Source organism: Chiloscyllium plagiosum, chromosome 11 (assembly GCF_004010195.1).
Source record: "Chiloscyllium plagiosum isolate BGI_BamShark_2017 chromosome 11, ASM401019v2, whole genome shotgun sequence".
Lineage (NCBI taxonomy): Eukaryota > Metazoa > Chordata > Chondrichthyes > Orectolobiformes > Hemiscylliidae > Chiloscyllium > Chiloscyllium plagiosum.
The window spans coordinates 66,348,539-66,373,221 of NC_057720.1; the positions used below are offsets into that span (position 1 = coordinate 66,348,539).

General features: G+C 39.1%; 1 protein-coding gene across 6 annotated transcripts in view; it reads right to left on the minus strand.

The window, feature by feature from the left end:
* The window catches only part of LOC122554496 (zinc finger protein GLIS3), a 455,475-nt gene that overhangs the window by 156,011 nt on the left and 274,781 nt on the right, over positions 1–24,683 (minus strand). For 5 of the 6 annotated variants that reach the window (XM_043699622.1, XM_043699620.1, XM_043699619.1 and 2 more), the window contains 2 exons: positions 11,009–11,170; positions 1,402–1,512 (listed from right to left, as the gene is read on the minus strand). In XM_043699622.1, coding sequence (XP_043555557.1) covers positions 1,402–1,512; positions 11,009–11,170 — 273 coding nt within the window. The remainder of the gene's footprint in view (positions 1–1,401; positions 1,513–11,008; positions 11,171–24,683) is intronic. The other variant, XM_043699621.1, reaches the window with a different exon arrangement.

The following is a 24,683-nucleotide window of genomic DNA, read 5'->3' on the forward strand; positions in this document are numbered from 1 at the left end:
TGCACTCCAGAATGTCATGTTCAAAAACTAGTTAATACTCTACGCCAACCAAACCCATTGAATTGCAACAATAGGTGGAATCAGTTACTATCATGACCGCTAGTAGGTGAAGTTAGCAGTTTATGCCAGCTGAATTCATGTTATTTTAGGTCATTTGCTGTCAACACAGCAGAGGCTGAATTTGCGAGGAGCAGGAAAATCGTCGTTTCGGGCAAAAGCCCTTCATCAGGAATGAAGGTAGGGAGCCTCCGGGGTGGAGAGATAAATGGGAGGGGTGTGGGCTGAGGAGAAGGTAGCAAAGAGTACAATAGGTGGATGGGGTTGGGGATGAAGGTGATAGGTCAGAGAGGAGGGTGGAGCGGATAGGTGGGAAGGAAGATTGGCAGGTAGGACAGGTCATGAGGATGGTGCTGAGCTGGAAGGTTTCACCGATTTCCTCATTTCCCCTCCCCCACCTTACCCCAGTTCCAAATGTCCAGCATGGAAACAGACCCTTCGGTCCAACCCGTCCATGTCAAGTCTGCTTTGCCAATCAACAAGACCATATCTGAACGTAATGGTGCCCTCAATTCTGCTTCCCTGTCCATCCTTTCTAACCCTTGATTTCCATTATTAAGCAAAAATCATCCTTAAAAAATCCAATGACCCAGACTCCACTTCTCTCGGGGGTACAGAATTCCGAATAACAACCTTCAGAGAGAAAATGTTTCTCCTTACCTCTATCTTAAATGGGAGATCCTTAATTTTTAAACTGTGTCCCCTTGTTATAGTCTTGTCCCCAAAGTAAACAGCCTCTCAGAATTTACGCTGTAGTCTCCCATCAGGATCTTGTGTTTCATAGGATTACCGTTTATTCATCTAAACCCCAATTGACCCAGCCTTTCCTCATAAGGTAACCTCTTCATCCCAACAATCAGTCAAGCAAACCTTCACTGGACTTTTTTCTAATGCAATTATATCACTTCTTAAATTTAGAAATCAAAATTGTATACAGCACTCCAAATGAGGTCTATCTGAGGCCTTATACAGGTACAGGAACACTTCCTTACGTTCATACATGACTTTACTGGCAAGAAACACCAATATTTAACTTGCCTTTCTGACACCCACAGTGATGTTAAGAAAGAGATACAGGATTTTGACCCCGCAACAGGGGAGAAGTGGCAATATATTTCCAAGTCAGGATGGTGTGGAGCTTGGCATTCCTAACTTGCCCATACTTTTCAAATGTCCCAGTGTCCAGCACACTGGGCTTACTCTATCACAAAGCATTCTCAATTGTAAAATAAAGGTGAAAAAGGAGAAGTTAGTTAGTGTACTTTAAAACAGATTAATATTTGCAAAAAAAGTGCTGTAATAATCCCAATACATTACACATTGACCCATCCGATTGTATCTTACCTTCTTACGCACCTGTTGCTGTTTGGCAGAGTGTGCTTTGACATGCTTCCTCAGTGAGCTTGGATCAGTGTAGCGCTTTGTGCATCCTGGGATCTGACAAGCATATGGTTTCTGTAAAGGTTTAAGAGAGGAAGAATTTTACACTTTGCAATAGCTGCTGAGTCTCATTAATACAATTCTGTACTGACTGTGTACATGTGATACCTTCTGCTGTGAGATGATGAATTATTGCTTCCTGTGCCCAAGCACGTTCAAATCAGAATGCAGTTACTAAATGTAGAAATTCCTCTTTAGTTCAGTCCTGGCACTTGATCAGTAATACATGGTGTTAGATGATAGCCCTGCTCCTGGATTTGATTCAAAACCTGGAAATAGTTTTCGCAACTGTAGCTGTTGATAATTATTACCGGTGGCCAATCGCATAACTATCAGGAAACTGTAAATATAGAACATTTGACTGCAATAACTCATCAATGATCCCATTTATATCTTCCATTTTTAAGAAGTTTTGAAGAAGGTCTTTTTTTCTCTTCAGGTAGACAAGTTATGTATCTCATATGATGTGAAGGATTCTTATCTTTACATCAATGCAAGTTGTAGTGTCATTTGCTGCAATGTTCTTAGGCTAGCGCACAAGGTCAATCCAAAAAGTAACCTCAAACAGTGCAGGACCACTGTTGGGAATTTTTAAAACATTATTTAAATCTATTGCTACTCCATTGATACAACCATTATATTGCATTGCCATAGAATCACATTGTCCATGGGCAGAACATCATGCAACAGTTGACAATGTCATTTAACCTGGTTTTTGCAGAACAACATTCCCAAAAGCATAGCGAGTTTACATTAAGGACTTCCAGATTTAAATTCAAAGTACTATCGTCAGGTGAATAACTGTTTAGATGTATATAAATAACACTTACATTTTCATGTTCATTGTATGGGCAGTAATCTAGCACAGCAGATTGTTCCTTTGTCTAGCATGGTGGTTACACTGCTCATTCGAATGGAACAAAAATTGGGTGAGGTTTATAATGGGCGAGCAGTCAGCTCCGCCAGATTATTGTCAGTGCAAAAACAAAATTTTACCCTATTATATTTAATAATCATTTGTATCATCATCTACTGAAATCATTGAATGAGTAGTACCTGGGCTCTGCAGACAGAGATTCCTTTCCAAAAGAAGGAAAGCATAAAGAAGAGAAGGAAGAATTATAACTTTAAGTTTATGAAGTGCAGACTTAACATCTGAATATTACAACATAAGGTGAAGCAATATCTTCTCTATTCCATGACAAATGTTTTGTAAATTCAAACAGGTTCAGCATCTGTTTTATGTTACTTAATTACAATTCCTCCAACATTCCTAACACATGTTTTATATATTACCTGCCTCGATTATGTAACTGTTGTAAAGGCTTGTTGGTAAAAATCTCCATTCAATTTTCTCTCCAGATTTTTTTGCTGAGCATGGATCGAGATCTCTAATGGTCAAAATGACAATTCTTCATGTGATGCCAAGCCAGGTGTAAGATGGCTAGTGCTCCGTGCGAGATATTGTAGCCAATTCCTATTCTATCCTCACTGGATATTTACATTAAAGAACTTTCCAACAGGAGTCAATGGACATTATTTCTTTCCACCCCTCTCGAGAGAAAAACTAAGGGCAGCAGAAGTACTACCATAGCTACTTCAAGATTAATGAATTTATGATAGGTAAGAGAGGAACCAGAGTACTTGCTGGCCTATGTAACTCATTACTACATTCTGGCTGAGAACTTATTGACTTGAACATTGGAACCATATTTTATACTCTTAACAAAATTGGGAAAGGTGTGCAATACCACATTTAGAAGTGCCTAACATCAAGTTAACAAGAGCTGCTGAACACACTTCCCTTCTGAAAGTAAGTATTCACAGCAATTATTTTTCAAATAAACAGCATCAGCATTGTTGGATTTACGTTATTCCTATTCAATAGCACCTGTTCTGCTACTTATTTTTTATAACACTGTGGATTCAGGTGAATTCTAATGTATATAGCAGGTTAGGTTCAACTTTAAGAGCTAGGTGCAACTTGTGCTAGTTTGTGACAAGAGAATGGTAGCCCATCAGAGCAGGGGTTGTGGTGTTATGCCTTCTGGTTGTCTTTTGGTCCCGAGATGTTTGAAACAATCAGACCTTAAGCTTGAAAAGATGAGGGTTTTTTTTTTTAAATTCAGATGTGCCATGTAAGAAAACTGTAAAGGCCAGCAGTGGGTTACACAAGAACCTGAGTCTGCAATGCAGCTGTGAATGTTGCATTTATCTCAAGCATAATTAATTTCTAACTCTGTTCAGACAATATAATAGATAAAGTCCTTCTTAATTTAAACCTTAATCCCCTGTTCCAGTCATTAACTTTTCTAGCTGAAAGGAGGTCATCAATTGACCTTTTTTGGAAATAAGATTAACTCCCTTTTTAGGGCCCTTTTTAGCATTTTAAAAATACCATTCATGTCACTGCTTAGATGGTAAGAATGTTCCCCCATCTTGTAGATTTGGCATTCGTTGCTCTCAGTCAACAGTGAATTATACCTAGTTCTACATTTTAGTAGCCATTTCTGGCATCGAGCTTTCAAACATTTGCCTTTGCCAGTGCTGGTGTGATCTCTTCCAGTGATGGAATGGGGTACTGGTCGCTTTTTATGATTTGATTAAGGTCTTTGGGTTTCAGGTAAATTCATACTGTCCTGTTGGTTAAGAGCATAAGACAGTAAGAAATAGGAACAGGAGTAGGCTGTTCAGCCCCTCAAGCCTACTCCACCATTCAACAGGATCATGGCTGATCCAACGTTCCTCACATCCACTTTCCTCCCCTTTTCCTGTCATATTTGATTTCCCAACTATTTAACATTCTATCGAAGGCTTAAATATACTGAAGGATTCTGCCCAGCCCAAATCCCAACAGTTCTTTGTGGGAAGGAGTTCCAAAGACCCTTTGAGAGAAGAGCTTCCTTCCTCCTCATCTCAGTTTTAAATTGGTGCCCCTTTATTCTGAGACTATGCCTTCTGGTTCTAGACTCTCCAATGAAGGGAAACATCCTCTAAGCATTTACCCTAGCAAACTTCTTAAGAATCCTATATGTTTCAAAGAGATCACCTCTCATTCTTCTAAACTCTAGAATCCCAACCTGTTTAGCCTTTACTCATAAGACAATCCTTCCATACCTAGTGAATATCCTCTGAACTGTCTCCAGTGAAATGATATCTTTCCTTAAATAAAGGGAGCAGTCCTCAGCTAACAAGGGAGCAGCACTCTAAAGGTTTGTGATTTCAAATAAACCTGTTGGACTATAACCGGCTGTCATGTGACTTCTGACTTTGTCCACTCGCGTTGAGACGTCTTCAAAAAGAACTCTAATAAATTATTCAGACACTATTTCTCTTTCATGAAATCCTGCTGACTCTGCTTGATTAGGTTATGATTTTCCAAATATTCTGCCAGTGCCTCCTTAATAATTGATTCCAATACCTTTCCAACAATAGATATTCAGTTAATTGGCCCACAGCTACCCAGTGTATGACTCCCATCTTTTTTTAATTGGGGTGTCACATTAGCAGTTTTCCAATCCTCTGGTATTTCTCTAGAATTCAAGGATTTTTGGAAAATTACAATTAATATATACTCTCTATTTCCATAGCTACGTCTGTTAGGATCTTAGGACACATGCCATGAGAGTCAGGGTATGTATCTGCTTTCAACCCTTTTAAATGGTCTCATACTACTTCTTTGGTGATAGTACTTAGTTCATCCCCTTATTCCTTAGTATTAATGAGATATCTGAATCATCTTCCAAGTAAAGAATGATGTAACACATCGGTTTAACTCTGCTGCATTTCAAAGGCTGCACAATGGCTCAGTGGTTAGCACTGTGTCTCATAGCAGCAGGGACCTGGGTTTGATTCCACTTTCAGGTGACTGTCTGCATGGAGTTTGCACATTCTCCCACTGTCTGCAGGTGTTTCCTCCAGGTGTTCTGGTTCCCTCCTACAATCCAAATATGTGCAGGTTAGACGGATCGGCCATGCTAAATTGTACATAGTGTCCAGGGATGTGTAGACTAGGTGGATCAATCATGGAAACTGCAGAGTTACAAGGATTGGGTCTGGGTGGGATATCCTTTCGAGGGATTGGTGTGGACTTGAATGGTCTGCTTCCATACTGTAGGGCTTCTATAAAAACACCATCTCCCCAGATTTATTTGCTAAAGGACTGGTGTTCATGTTGACCTCACCCTTCCATTTTTATGTATGTTAAAGCTTTTATTATCAGATTTTATGTCCCTTGCTAATTTGTGCTCAGATTTTATTTTCTCTATCTTTATTATCCTTTCAGTCCTCTTTTGCCGGATTCTGAATTTATCACAGCCTTCAGGGCTGTCACTGACTTTGGTCTTGTTATATGCCTTTCCATTTAACATGGTACTCTTCTTAACTTCCTTGGTGAGCCATGATTGGTTTATCCCTCTCTTAGAATCTTTCTTCTTTACTGGCATGTGTTTTTGCTGAGAGTCATGAATCACTCTCTTAAATAAATGTCTGCCACTGTTTACTTACTGTCATTCCTGCTAATTTATCCACCCAGTTCGCTTTAGCTAACTCTAACCTCATTTCTTTGTAATTCCCATTATTTAATTTAAACTCAATTGTTTCTGACCCAAGCTTCTTTTAAATTCTATCATATGTGATCACTACTTCCTAAGGGATTGTTTACTTGGAGGTTATTTATTAAACTTGTCCTATCTCCCAAGACCGCAATTTCCCCCCAGACGTGGTCGACGATGCTCTCCACTGCATCTCCTCCACTTCCCGCTCCTCTGCCCTTGAGTCCCGCCCCTCCAATCGCCACCAGGACAGAACCCCACTGGTCCTCACCTACCACCCCACCAACCTCCATATACATTGTATCATCCGTCGTCATTTCCGCCACCTCCAAACGGACCCCACCACCAGGAATATATTTAACTCCCCTCCCCTATCAGCGTTCTGAAAAGACCACTCCCTCCGTGACTCCCTTGTCAGGTCCACACCCCGCCACCAACCACGTCCACTCCCGGCATCTTCCCCTGCAACTGCAAGAAATGCAAAACTTGCGCCCACACCTTCCCCCTTACTTCCCTCCTAGGCCCCAAGGGATCCTTCCATATCCGCCACAAATTCACCTGCACCTCCACACACATCATGAACCCTCCAACCACAAGGGATGAACTCAGATTTCTCCAGTTTCCTCATTTCCCCTCTCCACACCTTTTCTCCGTCCCAACCCTTGAACTCAGCACCTCCTTCCTAACCTGCAATCTTCTTCCTGACCTCTCTGCCCCCACCCCCACTCCGGCCTATCATCCTCACCTTAACCTCCTACCACCTATCGCATTTCCAACACCCCTCCCCCCAAGTCCCTCCTCCCTACCTTTTATCTTAGCCTGCTTGGCACACTTTCCTCATTCCTGAAGAAGGGCTCATGCCGAAACGTCGATTCTCCTGCTCCTTGGATGCTGCCTGACCTGCTGCACTTTTCCAGAAACACATTTTCAGCTCTGATCTCCAGCATCTGCAGTCCTCACTTTCTCCCATTATTAAACCCAAGGTAGCCTGCTCCGCAGTTGGCTCTATGACATTTTGCTCTCGGAAACTATCCTTGATGCACTATATTAATTAGTTTTCTTGGCTACCCTTTCCAATTTGATTGATTTGATCAACATGAAGATTCATATGAGGAGAAAGTGAGGTCTGCAGATGCTGGAGATCGGAGCTGGAAATGTGTTGCTGGAAAAGCGCAGCAGGTCAGGCAGCATCCAGGGAACGGGAGAATCGACGTTTCGGGCATAAGCCCGAAGAAGGGCTTATGCCCGAAACGTCGATTCTCCTGTTCCCTGGATGCTGCCTGACCTGCTGCGCTTTTCCAGCAACACATTTCCAGCTGAAGATTCATATGACCCAATTATTGCTTTGGTCTTTTTAAATGCTCCTATTATTTGTAGATTTATAGCCTTTTCCACAGAGTGACTACTGTTTGGGGGTGTGTACACACTTTTACCAATGTCTTCTTTCACTTTTTTTTAACATTCACCCAAATGGACTCTCCATCATCTGATCCTAGATCATCTCTCACAACTGTCCTCATTTCATTTCTTATTAACAATGCTACCCCATTCCCTTTTCCATCCCTCTTGTCCCTCTTGTCTCTCTGAAAGGTCAAATGTTGGTGAATGTTAAGTTCCTAGTTTTGATTTTCTTGTAACCACATTTCCATAGTGGCAATGAGTTTATATTCATTTACCTCAATTTGGTTTCTTTCTAACCACAATGGAATTTAACAACATTTGCAAAGTGGTCTCGATGATTACTTTGTTTTCTTCCATCTCTTGCGACTTTTGATACTTTATGTGGGGGCTGAATCAGTCAACCGTTTCATCAAAGAATTCAAGGTGCATTTGCACCAGATCTTCTTTGCTTGGAGGGTATTTTTCAACAGCTGTTATATGTTCAACCCTTAATGTCAACTACTTCACTTCATGGAAGTGAACTGGTTTACTGAGATAGTCTGTAACTCTGTGCAACCACTCAACCCCAGAATAGTGATTGAAAACATACAGTTAATATCTTTTCCTTTGTGCCCCTCTGATCTTGGGTGGTCCTAGCTATCAGATCTCAATTTGCCATACCCTGTCAGCATGACATTGGTTTGATTTCAGAACACCAATTGGATACCCAATTTGCTTTCAAGCTTTCAGGAAAGATCTTTTGCTATAGTCTGAGGGGGATGATGTAACTCTGTGCTCCAGGTTCAGTCCTCAGGTTCAGATTTATAGTTGTGGGCTTATTTATCAGCTTCTTTGTTATCCAAATGATTGTGTGAATTTCTTTTCTCTGGAACCTGTTGTATCCAGACATTTCATGACATTGTATACCAATTGAGTTCTCAAACTCGCAAGCATGTATGGATGTTTTGGTTTCTCTTCTTACCCATTCAACCCGTTAGTCTAACTTTGTTTATCACTTTCTTAATATACCCTGTATATCTTTTCCCAGTGATTAATCTTTACACAAGCTTTGCTAACGGTTTCATACATGGGCAAAGTTAAAAATCACACAATACCAGGTTATAGTCCAACAGGTTTAATTGGAAGCACTAGCTAGTGCCTCCAATTAAACCTGTTGGACTATAACCTGGTGTTGTGTGATTTTTAACTTTGTACACCCCAGTCCAACATCAGCACCTCCAAATCATGACTCATATGTGGGCAATTTCCTTCTGTCATTGAATTTGTGATGGTCAACTATATCTCCTGGATACCCTTCTCTCTGTTTGCTGTACTTTTTGTTTTTCTGCTATTTCACCGCATTAAGCTTGCTGCCTGCCTTTGGTTTAACTGTAGTGTTCATCATTATGGTGGTTATTGACTTTATTTATTGGCTTGTGGCTTCAAGTGGCTCTGATATTATGAGCTTGTGCTTTCCAATTAGTTTCGATACATCAGCATGCACAGAATCACAAATTACTTGATCCAATGGCCTTTCATCCGTGTCTGTAAACTTAGTCTTTCTGGCTACATGTTTAAATCTTGTTATAAAGTTGTTGAGGTCATCCAATTCCTGTCTGAAGCCTTAAAATTCATAGTAGTGGATACGATGATTTTATATTGGCTAGAGATGTATGTTAAATCATGCAAAAAGTTTTGTGTAGATTTCTGTCACCAAGTAAGCTCCCAACTGTTCAATAAATTTAATCCTTCATCTCCTGCCCACAGGAGGATGTAGCTGACCCTCTCATCATTATTAGTGCCTTTTTCGGAATTACAGAATGTCAGTGTGCACTTTGGTTTAAATTTTTTAAATGTCTCTAGACATCATCAACTTTCCAATTCATTGTGTGCTGCAGCTGCGCATATATTTCTGTGCAAGCCAAAATTCCATTTTTGTTTTTGCATGTCAACATTCTGTTTTAGTTTTTCCAGAGAGAGAGAGAAAGAAAAACTAACTCGGATCAATTATGCTGGGCTGGGGGTTGCACAACTGGATCAGATCTTGTCACCAATTAATGCTGAGCACAAATTCTAATCCCACTTGGAGCACTGAAGGGTAGCATAGCCATCCCTGACAGAAGGTTGGTAGACACAAGAAGTGAGATCCTTTTCCTGGTACTAGCTGCCATATTCATATAAATCTTTAAAGGTCCAAGCCTTTCAGGGGTGAGTTAATAAATGAGTGAGCAATTAAGTGGACGAGTGATTGAGTGAGTGACATATTTGTGGGTGAAGTGGATCATTGCAGTTTGGGTGAATCAGTAGGTAAATGAGTGGATCTTATATGATGAAGGGATGAAGTCAGGTGGGGAGGGGTAGAGGTTTAATTTGTTTTAAGTCAAGGTAGTAGATAGGTGATTGTGGTGGATGGTCATGTTATCTGTTAGGGTTGAGAAGGGGTTATTGGCATGGCATTGGCTTCAGTGTTCAGATGAGTTATGGCTGATTACTGAATTAAACCAGGCATTAAACTGTATACCATCTCCATGGCAAGTATGCAGGTCAGTCCCACAGATATGGCCCACGTATCCAACGAGATCAGGGTCAGAGACTTTTGTAGAGGGCTGTGAAAATCAACCCGTTGGAAGTTTTTAAAATTCCCACGCAATTACCACACAAGTCTATGCTTCAGGGCTTTGTGGGGTAATGATGTATATTTTCCTATTTATAACCCATTTCCAATGAGCCATAGCCTGGAAGCTATGGGACACTATTTCCAGCAGAAGTCACTGAATAGCAGGAAGATTTGTTGGTTATACTGTTCAGTGGCACAAAGGCATTCATATTGCCACTAGTCAAACTCCACTAAAATAAGGCAATTCAATAAGCCCAGGGGAACTGGGCCAAGATCTCCTTGCTTCCATTGTCATGAAGCATACAAGAGAAGGTAGTTGTCTTGAGCCAAAAAAGGGTGCTGCTGTTATTTTTGAAGTGCTTCATCTAAGGCCACAGTTGGATATTTGGTCACTTCAGTGCTCCCAATGTGGCTGGTGCTATAAAGGGTGCCTTATGGGAAATCATAGGGTTGCTCTTTCATCCCATCAAAATAAATAGCTAAACAAGTCTTGACTCCTCTGATTGTTATTTCCTACCATTCACCCACTGTAAGTAACCTTGATGAGAGCACTGGTCCAGTCATAACAGATACCATTCTATGGACTTCATTACAAAAAAAGAAATCAGAACCATAGAAAAGAAACTGTGAAGTTTGACTTTGACTTTGACATGAAACTTGGTTTAAATATTCAGGACTAGTGAAATTCTAGATCTGTTTAGTGAGCAACTGAAAGAGAAAGGCCTGTTAGCAATTTGTGTCAAACCCTTCAGAACTGGTTTTTGCAGTAGCATTGACTCAGATTGTTTTATAGTTTTATTTCAGTTCCCCTATCCATGTACCTATAGTGGGTTTTTTTTCAAATTTTCAGCATTCTCACTTTTTTTTGTGTGTGTTTGCCTTCATTGGCTGAAGAGAAAAGGAAAGGTGCTGAATAACTACTCATGACAATGTAATGCAAAATATTCTGTATAGCACTTACCGTGTCCAGGTGCGTTCGTTGGTGTTTGGCACGATCGCTGGAGTTGCTGAAAGCCTTCTGGCAGCCAGTATGTTGGCAAAGGTAAGGCTTCTCCCCTGTGTGGCTCCGCAGGTGGATTTTGAGATTTTCTAGTCGAGAAAATGCCTTATTACAGCCTTCGAACTGCAATAAAGTATTAAGAAAACATACATATTACCATGAAGAAATAGTTAATACAGGCAGTTTAGCTACAATGACCACAGTGTAAACTAACAGTTCTCATCCAGTAAATCACCACAGCTTAACATCTGTACTAACTCAGAGATGAAAGAAAAAAAATCTGTGCCATTAATTCAACCTTTCAACACTGACATGTCCTAGAACAGCACAAGATTGAATTGGTTTGTTTTTGCTGAATTACGCTTCATCAACTCTTTCAAAAACATACATTACCTAAGCTGATTTAAATCACACACATAGAGGGCATTTTATTCTCAAAGTGATCTCTCCAAATGTCATGAAAGACAAATTAATAACCTTTTGGGCTTTACTTAAATGAGTAGCTACAAATCTGACTGTTGTCTGGGTTGATTTAGCCTATGTCCTGTTTATACCAATTAATAAGTCATTCCTTCTTCTCCAAGCTGCACTCCAATTTTTTTGGCATGAAACCATCAAATAGGGTGTTTAATAGAAACCAGTGGCTCAGTGGAATAGATAGTAGCCTGGACTTTGCTGGAGCAGGGCATCTTGTGGTACTTCTGGGTAGTTATACATTTTCCTATACTTTACAACTCCTTTTCTTTGCCTATGTCAGTTGCTGAAAGTATAAATTGATGTCACCATTGTGACCCAAATTAATTTGGGTCCTCGATATACGAATGAGAAAGTATATATTTCTTTTATCAAGATCTGTGGATTAAGAAATAAACAAAGGAGACTGTGTAAAGTGAAATAATTGGAGTGCCTTCAATGGCAAATCAGGTACTGAATGGAAATTTTAAAAATGAAACATTGGATTAAAAGTGAAAATTCTCAACCCCTCTCTAATCATTTTGCCGGTTTCTTTAAATTTACATCCCCTGGTTTATGACCTCACACCAAGGGAATCAGATTCTTCCCATCAACTTCACATGGCGCCTCATAATTCTTGCACATCAACTAAATCTTCCCTTAGCCACCTTTGTTCAAAACAGTGCAAGTAACCTTCTGCTCTGATGCTCTATGACTGAATCAAAAAGAACAATACCCTATAGAACTTCATAGCCAGTTCATTGACACTGCCCTGGTGCTTTGGGAGATCTGTGAACACACAACCTAAAGCATTTGAAATCTCTGCTCCTTCACAATTCTCAATATCATACCATTTATTGAATATATCCTTGTATTGCTTGCTGTCTCCAAATGAATTACCGTGCACCTTTCTGAATTGAATTCTATTCATCACTTTTCTGCCCACCTGGCCAGTCCAATGATATCTTTCTGTATTCCAGACTTTGGTTCCTCACAATCAATTTTATAACATCTGCATGCTTCTTAATTATGATTCCTTACTTAAGTCCAATTCATTGAAAAAAGCCACAAAAGTTAAGAGGCACAGTAGTGAACCCTGCTTTCCCCACTGAAAACAGCCCTCTATTCTCAAAGAACCCATCAACCCTTTCCCTTTGTTTCTTGCCTTTGAGCTGATTTTGGATCCAACGTATTATTTGCACTTGGATCTTATGGGCTGTTACTTTTCTGACCAGTCGACCATGCTGGACTGTCAAGACACTTCCTAAAATCCAAAGGGGCCACATCAAATGCAGTTCTCATTGATCCTTCTTGTTGTTTGCTGAAGTAATTCAGTGGTCATAAATGACATTCATTTAAAAACTCCATGCTGACTGTCCTTGATTAATATGCTATTCTAAATGATGATTTAAGCTGTCATCAAAGTTAAGCTGACTGACCTGTAATTATTGGGTCCATCCCTGCCTCCCCTTTAAAACAATGGTGTAACATTGGATGTCCGTCAGTCTCCTGACACTATTCTTGCAGCTAGAGAGGATTGAAACGATGGTCAGAGTCTCTGGCATTTCCTCACTTCTCTTCGTAGCCTGGATGCATCTCACCTCACCCTGGCAGTTTATCTATTTTCAAATAGATAAACTGCCTGTGCACACGTTAACGTTTTGGTCTCAAAACAACCCTACACTTTCCTTAATTATCTATCTGTTCTTTAGGTATTTGTAAAATTACCTTGGGGTTTTCCTCAAATTGACTTGCTAAAAAATTCCATGCCTTCTCCTTACTCTCCTAATTTCCTTTAAATTTCAATCCTGCAGTTTCTATTTTCTTCTAGGCTTTCTGCAGTATTGAACTTTCAATACCTGGCATATGTTTCTTTGTTTTTGCTATCACACTATGAACATACTTTAATATCTGAGAGGGTCTAGATTTTGGAGTTTCTCCCCTTTTTAGTTGTTGGAGCATTTGTTCTGAACCCTCTCTAACTTTTCCTTCAACTTATCACACTGCTCTCATATTGATTTACCTTAAGTAACCATTTCCAGTTCACTTCTGCCAAATCACCGTTGGCTTAGTAAAATTGGCCCTTACCCAATTTAACTTGTACTCTTCTTTATCTTGGTATTTTTTCTACAAAGTGGATTAATCAACAAATATATTCTATCTGGCGTACGTACAGTATTAAGGATCAATTCTATCTTTAACACTGTCACCACACCCTCTCCTATCCACATCCTTTTTTTTGTGTTTCAGGAAAGGAATGAGGTCAGTTGTCTCCCAAATGTCAGAGGGGAGGGAGAACCAGATAAGTCTTCCACAGTTCAGCCACCTCACAAACTGAGATTTGCTGAGCATGTGAAATGTAGAGAATGCATAAATTGGAACAAAGAAAAAGTGATTTGTACCCTTAGAATAAAAAATAGTGGATTCTTTACACTTACTGACAATTCGTTTCCACGCTTTAAAAATCATAGATTGTGATTATCTTTGTTTCCAAAAATATAGAGACCAAATCCAATATAACACAAATCAATATACCATGAATAGATTTGTGAATAGGTACCTTTTCAGTTTGGTTTTGCTTCTTTGCAAAGTCAATAAATCCCGCATTAAGCTTAACACTCACAACACCGTTGTCAGCAATCAGTTCAAGTATATAATTATATGTTACTGTCACTTCAAAGTGATCTAACTGCTCATTTTATTACTAATAGAACTTTATAGCTATTATTTACGCAGTTTTTCAAACCTCATTGTACAGACTATTCCTTTCCCTTAATTAACTGACAGGGAAGGTTCTGGGAAGATGAGCTCATGGATGAAACAATTGGAATCTCTATTTGCAATAGAAATGTCTTAAATAACTTAATTCAAGGTGGCATATACATCAGATGGATTCTGTAGCACTGTCATACATCACCTGTCAAGACATAAAGTTAATTTAAATATTTGATTGTCTGAGAGGTTCAACTATACAATCCAGCAATAATATATTTTCACTTAGATCCCTTGATCCATGTTTAACCAGATTTCTAGTGTATTACAATACAACCATTCATCAGTTCACCATGAAATTATCCAAGATAAAGAAATATTCTTGGACTGCTACTTAACCTGCTTCCAATTCCATATTTTGACTGGATTATAAGTGACAAGAACCAGATTTGCTTTCTCTAAAATGCTGGAAGAAGTGCCTCCAGTCAATACTAGTTTTGAATTATTTTCCCCTCAGATAAATTAAGAAACTTTACAAAATTGGCAATAATGTAAGTGGAACTCAAATCATAGATAATTTAGGAATTACCCAATATCAGCCTCCAACTCAAATAATTTCTTCTGGGAAAGTGTAAAATTCAGCACATTCTTAACATTAATGTATAGCTACTATAAAAGAAAAAGTAAGACTGGAAAAACTAAGGCTGTCTCAATGAATATCAATTGTAGCCCTGTGTTACATTTCTGGGGGAAATGAGCTGTGATGGAATAAGTGAAATTTTTTTTTACCATTATGGAGCTAAATAGCAGCAGTGTGCTGTTCAGCAACCTTACTAATATCCATGGTAGTTGCTGTCAGGTCAGATAAACAAAATGGCCTTTATATAACAGTAAGAAAAGAGCAGGTCATAGACTACTGACATTGGAGACAGACAACACATGGAAAATCTTAAGATTTTCAATCCAAACCATTTTTTTCTGTTTTGTACAAAAAAAAACCCACAGCAAGAGAGGATTGTGTCAGGTTTTGATTAGTGATTTACTTAGAACTTAACATTGTTTAATAACTTTATAAAATACAATTTTGTTTTCTTTTGACAGCACCTGATCAGAGAAAATAGTCAAATAAAACGCAGTTTGTTTCATGCTAAATAAGTGTTCCAGGCAGCACAGTGGTTAACACTGTTGCCTCACAGGGATCTGGGTTCAATTCCAGCCTTGGATGATGCTCTTCAGAGGGTAGGCGCAGACTTGATTGGCCAAATGGCCTCTTTCTGAAGTGCAGGGACTCTATGAAAGTCAAAGCAGAGTTTATTTTCTACTGTGATGTTTGAGCAGTTATTACTGCTGACTGATGTTACTATTCCTTTGAACCGATAGGAAATTTTTTTCTCACCTCTTGCCTCACTCTGTCTTCCTATTGCAGGTTTTCTTATTTTGCTTCACTTAGCAGTATAACTGTGATAGTTGATTACACAAAACTAATTCTCTTGTTTCTTCGAGATTCCAAAAATCCTGTCATAAACATTTTTCTTCTGTATGAGTCAAGACCACATCTGACCACATCATCTGAGAAATTCATTCATTTCATCAATCTTAAGTGATGGATGCCCACCCTGCTGCCAATCTTTCTCTTCCTCTTGCAATGTTCAGATATACTTTAACCTATTATTTGCTGATTTACATCGTCTTAGTAGTGTCCTACACCAGAGGCCTTGGACTTTCACCTTGTCTTAATATAAAACAAAACTATCGACAACATATACGACCAGGGTATCATACAAGGAATGTATCTGTTGTAGTTAACTGAATTATTATTTTTCTTGACTTATAACAGGGCAACTATTCAGAACAAATCACTGTTAAGTGTAGATCAGCTTCCATTCTGAAAATTAGGGCTTTTCATCATCTCAGCAACCACTGACAGTTTTTAAAAATGACATTGTTGTTACCCAATGAATTACAATGAAATAATTAGATTCGATGATCACTGTTGTGGTGCAATGAGTATTTATTCCAGTAACATTGGAACTTTCTTAGATCACATGCAGTCCACAATCTCTAGTAATGGCATTGAAACTAACCTTCAAATACACAAGCATTTGTTTTCTACATTTTTTTTTCCTTACTCTCTATCTACAAAACTAATGCTGTAGAAATAACAGGTACTTTTTATTTAGTGGGATTTTTTTTACCCCTTCAAAACTCCATTTCCAAAATTCATGTATGACTCCACAACTGACTCTCACCATCTCGTCCTGCCTTTGAATGTCTGCAAAAGTAAGACTTGGCAAGGTTCAAATGTGTAGATGGAAATGTATTACTTATTTTGAAAGGGATATCAGAGCGAAGCGTAATGCTTTCTTGATTCAACACCTACACATGGACAATAGCAGGGGTCACTGGACAGTGATCAGTAATGGAAACTCTCATCACTCATAGATCAAAGGGTTTGTTTCTGATTCAAAGCTGGCTGAATTCCACCAATTCAGAAAGCATGAACCTGAAACTTTTCTTCTGCATGCCATAATGAATATTATGAGTGTTATTTATGCACTGAGCTCCTTATTGAAATTGTGTCAAACTTTATTTAGGATCTGAGATCTATATTTATAAAAGTACCAACTGAATGCTTCCTCACAGTAAAAACAATAGTGTTAGTCTTGGCTCACTGGTAGCAACCTCATCTCTAAATCCAAATGCTTGCTTAAATCTCATTCCAGAAATGCTATTGCATTATCTAGGTTACATCATGATGGTGATAAAATAACGGATTATAATTATTCAATTTCGACTATCTGATTGTAATATCTGAAAGCTCTAATGAACAAAAACAGCTTTAAAAGGACACACATTGCTAACATAAATAGGGTTGCTAAATGTACTTTGGCTGCTGGAACACTGGTTATTGTTTTGGTAATGAACATGGGATGCTATTTGTCAAATGCTTTAAATGAGATTTTGTACAATTGGCTTACTAAAGACTGTACACCAATCAAATGTCAGATGGATAAACATTAATTATGTAATCATCTAGGAATGAGTGAAACAAATGTTGACACAAAGAGAAATTTCTAAATGGGAGGATACAAGTCAATTGTCTGATTCTACATGCTTTTTTTTGTAAAACAAAGAACTTGTTAAATGTTCCAGAGGTAGGGCATCTTGTAACTTGATGCTTTGTAAAGAATTTGAGGGTTTTGAAATTTTTGTTGTGCATATAAACTATTTCTTTACTCAATGAGAGAGAAGGGAATATTATATACTACCATATTTTTTAATTCATTCATGGAATGTGGGCATCACTGGCTGGACCAACATTTATTGCCTGTCCCTATTTGCCCTTTATAAGGCCCTATTCCTGAACCGCTGCAGTCCACGTGCAGTGAGTGGACACTCAATGCCATTTAAGAGTGAATTCTAGGATTTTAAACTAACCATACTGAAAGAATGGCAATATATTTCAAAGTCAGCTGGTTTTCTGAACTATATAAGTAAAAGGTGCTATATAAATGCAAATTCCTGATTTTTATTGGTTTAAATTCTGATTCTGAACAATTTTGAAAGTCATTTTCTCTAGGCTGATGTATTTTGAGAGGGAGTCGCATGTTAAAAATTCAGATTGTTTCATTACCATCATTTTGTCCTGGGATAGAATGAGATGTTTCTTAAAAACAAACGGTGGAAACTAAACCTCTTCAAGAATATTGTGAGTGAATACAAACCTCAAGGACATGACTTTTATTCAGTGCATTATCCAAACAATGTTTAAGTCACTAGATCCTAGGTGCTATAAGAATGTGGTAAAAATAATTTGGAAAGAATTGCTGAATTCATTCCAATAATGTTGATATATGAGAAACATTTGGCTGCATTTGCTGTATTTTTCTTGAATCGATTGAATGTTAAAAAGCGTAACAGTAAGAGGAACTATGATCTGCAGAGAATACAATTGCAATTATAAGTAATTCTATTTTTCCCTGCAAAAGGTTGCCAGGATCTATGGGATAATTGTATTATTCGGCAGTAGAACATTTTTAACAATATATTTTCTGTCCATTTCGTTTGATTTCTCTGGGTTGTATGCTTCCAACGACTAAGAAGAATGGTTCACAACCTGTTGTCAATGGTGGTACATAGAAGGCATACAAATGTAGTCGGGAGTGTGTTGCTGGAAAAGCGCAGCAGGTCAGGCAGCATCCGAGGAGTAGGAAAATCAATGTTTCAGGCCAGAGCCCTTCATCAGGAATGACATTCCTGATGAAGGGCTCCGGCCCAAAACGTCAATTCTCCTGCTCCTCAGTTGCTGCCTGACCTGCTGTGCTTTTTCAGCAACACACTCCCAACTCTGATCTCCATTAACTGCATACCTTACTTTCCCATGGCATACAAATGAAGCCCTGGGATGAAAATGAAATTGAATAAATAGCTGGTTGGCAACAAGATTGCACATTAAATGGATTGTATTTTTAGTTATTCACTCATGGGATGTGGGTGCCGCTGGCTAGGCAGCATTTATTGCCTGTCACTAATTGCCTTTGAGAAAATGGTGCTGAGCTGCCTTCTTGAACTGCTGCAAATCCACATGCTATAGGTTGACCCACAATGCCACTGGGGAGGAGTTCTAGGATTTTGACCCAGCAACAGTGAAGGATCAGCAATATATTTCCAAATTAAGATGATGAGTGGCTTGGAATGGCAGTGGTATTCCATGTATCTGCTGCCCTTGTCTTTCTAGATGGATGTGGTCATAGGTTTGGAATGCACTGCCTAAAGATTTTTGATGAATTTCTGCAGTTCTTCTTGTAGGATGTACACACTACTGCAGCTTGAGCATCGATGGTGAAGGGAACGGATGCTCATGGATGTGGTGCCTATCAAGCTGACTCCATTGTCCTGGATGGTGTCAAGCTTCTTGATTGTTGTTGGAGCAGCGCTCATCCAGGCAAACGGGGAGGATTCCATCATATTCCTGACTTGTGCCTTGTAGATGGGGGCCAGCTTTTGGACAGTCAAGAGGTGAGTTACTCACTGCAGTACTCCTAGCATCTGACCTGTTCTTGTAGCCACTGTTTTTGTGTGGTGAGTCCAGTTGAATTTCTGGCCCATGGTAATCTCCATGATGTTGATAGTGACAGATTCAGTAATGGTAACACAATTGAATTTCAAGGGGCAGTATTTAGACTGTATTTTACTTGCGTTGGTCATAACCATTTGTACCACACAAGTGGCATTTGTCATTTGTCAGTCCAAGTCTGGATATTGTCCGAATCTTGATGCATTTGAACTTGGTACGCTTCAGTCTCTGAGGAGTCGTAAATGGAGCTGAACATTGTGCAATCATCAGCAAATATCTCCATTTCTGACCTAATGATGAAGGGAATATCATTGATGAAGCAGCTGAAGATGGTTGGGCCTAGGACACTACTCTGACGAACTCCTGCAGAGATGTTCTAGAGTTGAGATGACTGATCTCCAATAACCACAACCATGTTCCAATGGGAGAGTTTGCCCTGTGATTTCCATTGGTTCTAGTTTTGCTGGGGTTTCTTGATGTCACACTTAGTCGAATGCAGCCTTAATGTCAAGGGCGGTCGCTCTCACCTCACCTCTGGAATGCAACGCTTTCATTCCTATTTGAACCAAGGTTGTAAACGAGGTCAGTGTTGAGAATGCCTGGTGGAACCCAAACTAGGCATCAATGAGAAGGTGATTGCTGAGCTGATATTGCCTGATATCACTGTTTGTGACACACTCCATCATTTTACCAGTAATCAAGAGTAGACTGATGGAGCAGTAATTTCCAGGTTGGATTGTCTTACCTAGGCAACCTTCTACATTGTCAGGCGATGCCAGTGTTGTAACTTTACTTAAACATCTTTGTTAGGGGTGGAACATGTTTAAGCATAAAACTTCAGTCATATTGCTGAAATGTTGTCAGGGCACACAGCCTTTGCAGTATCCAATGCCTCCAACCATTTCTTGATAAGACATGGAGTAAATCAAATTGGCTGATGCTGGTATCTGTGACGCTGGCGCCACTGCAGGAGGCCAAGTTGAATCATCCACCGTGCACTTCCGGCTGAAGATTGCGCAAAAGCTTCAGCCTTACCTTTTGCACTGATGAGTTGGGCTCTACCATCATTGAAGGAGGGGATATTTGTGGAGCCTCCTCCTCCAGTGAGTTGTTTAATTGCCCACTGCCATTCACAGCTGGATGTGGTAGGACTGCAGAGCTTAGGTCTAATCCATTAATTGTTGGATCACTTTGCTCTATCTATCACTTGCTGCTTATGCTGTTTGGCATGCAAAAAGTCTTGTGTGGTAGCTTCACCAAGGTAACACTTCAATTTATGTGTATGTAGATAAATGTTGTGCAAAACAAAATGATTTCTCTGCTCCTTGGGCCACGAAGGGCACAATGTCAACTTCTGGTGGCATGAAGCTTCTATAGATGAGTGCCTGGATCAATGAATATTGTGGGGATTATCTTTAGGCGAGGCGACTGTGGCACTCATGCAGCTGCTAAAGTGGACAAGAAAGTGGAGTTGATGCCACAACCAGATCAGCCAAGATCTTATGTTCCACACAAAATGTCTGCTCCCAGGTTGTCCCCGTCATTATAAGGAAACACAGAGATAATGGTAAAACTTTAATTAAAAACATTTAGATTGCAATCTTTCCCTCTAAATCTGTATGGACTTTGCAGTTCAAAGATTCATATGGCACACAGATTTAAATGCATTTATTATTTTATTGTAATTTAAGAAACAAGTAGAGAAAGAGCCAGGAATTCCCTCCCCAAGAGCATTGTGAGCCTATCTACAGCACATGGACTGCAGCAGTTCAAGAAGGTAACTCTAAGTATATCTAGGGACAAGCAATAAATGCTAGCCAGCCAGCAATGCCCATGTTCCACTAGTGAATTAAAAATGAAATGTATAATTATATCACCAATAAGCAATATATTGACAACTTTAGAGCAACTTACATCTATAATTTTGTTTGAACAACATGAGAATCTTCTGGGAATGGAAAAGTCAATGAGCGTAACAAGTTCATTATTTTTAACAACTTCAACTCATCTCTCTTCCTCCTCATTATCTCCCCAAATCCACCCTTAGTCCAGAAACGGTAGCTTATTCTACAATAAGGTGTTCCACCTGATTTGCTTTATTATCTGTTTCATAAATATTAATGTTTGCAATAAGATGGGGTAACCAAAGGAGGTAGAAGTGCTTCACATACTGAGTTGACCAATTGTGATTGCAAGTTTATAATCTGACAGGTTAGATTTACAAATACATTTTTCATGTAATAAAATGAACCTGCATAAAAACCCAACAAAACACTTAAACATTCAACATGATCCTAAAATCACATCTTGTTCTCCAAACAGAGCCAACCAGGAAATCTCAGAAAAAGTCAAATCACAACCCAGTGGGAAGTCAAAGTTATTAACATATATAGTCTAGAATTCTACTTAATGGTTTAAAGATTGGCTGTTGGCAGCACCAATGGTTGTTGAGCTATTTATTTTGGCATTTAAACAGACAATATCCCCAAATAACAGAAATTATTACAATACATCCACAAATGCAAAAACCTATCGTTCACAAAGACTCACACATCAATCATTATCCTTAGCTCATGAAGACCTTTTCTGTTTTATATTGAATGTTTCCCTTTCCCTCAATAAATCTTAACTTTCTAAGTTTAAGTTCATCCAATGCTTACATATAGAGTCATAGAGATGTACAGCACAGAAACAGACCCCTCGGTCCAATTCGTCCATGCTGACCAGATATCCCAACCCAAGCTAGTCCCACCTGCCAGCATCTGGCCCATATCCCTCCAAACCCTTCCTATTCATATACCCATCCAGGTGCCTTTTAAATGTTGCAATTGTACTAGTCTCCACCACTTCTCTGGCAGCTCATTCCATATATGTACCACCCTCTGCGTGAAAACGTTGTCCCTTAGGTTCCTTTTATATCTTTCCCCTCTTACCCCAAACCTATGTCCTCTAGTTCTGGACTCCCCCACCCCAGGGAAGAAATTCTGAGGTTCCTCTTGCAACTCATTTGCACAGTGTATTGTATTTTCAAAGAATAAATTATATTGTCTGCTAATTGATCATCCTTTCACATTTGGCCTCTAAATTTTCTCTCTGTTGCAACCTTGTGCTGTATTTATCAGTGGTAGGATGGTCATTCCTTTCTCTGAACTCCTATTTCCACATTTCCTATTTCTCTGCTTCTATCTTCGTTACGACCCAAACCATTGTTTCCTAATCCAATCCTTTCTTTTCCCTTATCTAAAATTTATAGAACTTCTTATCTTCCAGTTTTTTTTTTGTTTTATTCTTCAATTTGCAAACTTTGTGTCATTCATAAAACATATTATGGCAAGCATTTTGTTCTAGTTTTAAATTTAAGTATCAGTCTGCCTCCAAGGAGACCAAGCAATAGTTAACATTGTCCATCCATTTCCTTCAATTTATGACATACTTTGCCACAATGCTAACACTGCTTGTACAACAGCAGATCTGGAGAGACAGTGACATATTACTTAAGCAGTTATAATTCTGCTACCAACGTAACTTGAAATAACTTTGTGGATAAATGCTCTTCCCAATGAGGAATTGAGAAGTACATGACTAAGGAGTTCAGGTTATAGTGTGTCTAATTTGTCAAACAAAATTAAAATCTACTGTTAAAATCCTCATTCTGCCTTTGCCATATCCAGACACCATATTTCCAACCATCCAATAATCTGTAATCTTCCATCCTCAACTCATCTAAAATTCTGATGCCTGAATCTTGCTCACCCACTGCTCCTGTACTTGCTGATCCATAAAACTGCTGATTCATTCACATTGAAATTCTGTCATGAACTTCTCCCTACCTACCCATGTCAGCAACTGCAGTCTTATTATTCTCCAAAAACTGACTCTCAGCTCTGGCTTCCAACGTGTTCCCTCCCTCCCTCCCCACCCCCCCATCCTGTCCATCTGTTATAACTTTGGAGACTGTGATTTCAGCCTTTTAAGCTCAATGATTTGACATTCCCTCCCTAAACCTATCTGACTTTCCATCTCTACTGTATCATTAATCATTTTGGCTAAGCTTTCCTATTTCATCCAATATTCCCTTCAGTGATTTACTGTTTATTCTTGCCTCATTACATTTCTACATTAAATATGTTATATAAAGGTACATTGTTGCTATGATAGGAATTATATTATCAAATATAGCTATCAAAACATCCTTTTGCACTTTAAACTTGCTTACCTGACCTCATCATCTTACACATGTAGAGATTCTCACCCAAATAATCAGTATTTATTCCAACAGTTTGTCCTTTAATACTACCTTTACAGAGCACCATAAAAAAATGAATGGGGACCCAACAATCTCCCTTTGTGGGTTCAGGAATTATTTAAAGCGTACTTAAAAGCTGTCACTGAGTTATATAGTAATTCTTATTCTTAAAGGGCAGCCTGAAGCATCATCATCGGCAAGTTCCCCTCCAAGCCACAAAATATCCTGACTTGGAACTATATCACCAATCCTTCGTTATCAAAAATCCTGGAACTCCCTTCCTAACAATGCTGTTGGTGTGTCCCTACGGAATTGCTACGGCTCATAAGGAAGCTATTCAGCCCAACATGTTTGTGTTAGCTCTCCAACAAGCATCCTGACTTGGTGTCATTCACCTGCTGTTTCCCCATACTTTTGCACCTTATTCCTATTCAAATAATCATCCAATGCCCTCTTGAATGCCTCAAATGATTCTACCTTCACCACATTTCCAGGCAGTGCATTACAGATCCAAATCACTAGTGTGAAAATGTATTTTCCTTACCTCATACTTGCTATGTTTACAATCATTTTGAATCTCTGCCCTCTCATTCTCTATCCTTTTATTTCTCCCTATCTACTCCAAGGAGAATGCTTATAATTTTGAAAAATACCATAAGATCACCTCTTAGTTATTTTCTCTCCAGGGAGACATTCCCAAGCTCTCCAATCTATCCTTATTACTGAATTTTCTCATCCCTGGAACCACTTTTGTAAATCTCTACTGCACTCTCTCCAATACATTTATATCCTTCCTATAGTGTGGAATCCAGAACTGTACACAATACTCAAGCTGAAGTCTAAGAAGTGTCTTGTATAAGTTTGCATAGTTTCCTTGCTCTTGTACTCTGTGTGGCAATTAATAAAGCAGATGCTACTGTACATTTTATTAATTCCACCTATCCTGCCACTTTCAGTGATCTATGCATATATACATCCAATCTCCTCTGCAAGAATTGTAACCTCTATTTTATATTATCTGTCCATGCTCTTCCTACCAAAATGCATCACATGAAATGTAATGGTTCAAGAATGCAGTTAACTAATACCTTCTCCAGAGTTAATGCTTGGCTATACATGTTTGCCTAATCAGTGATATTCACACACTG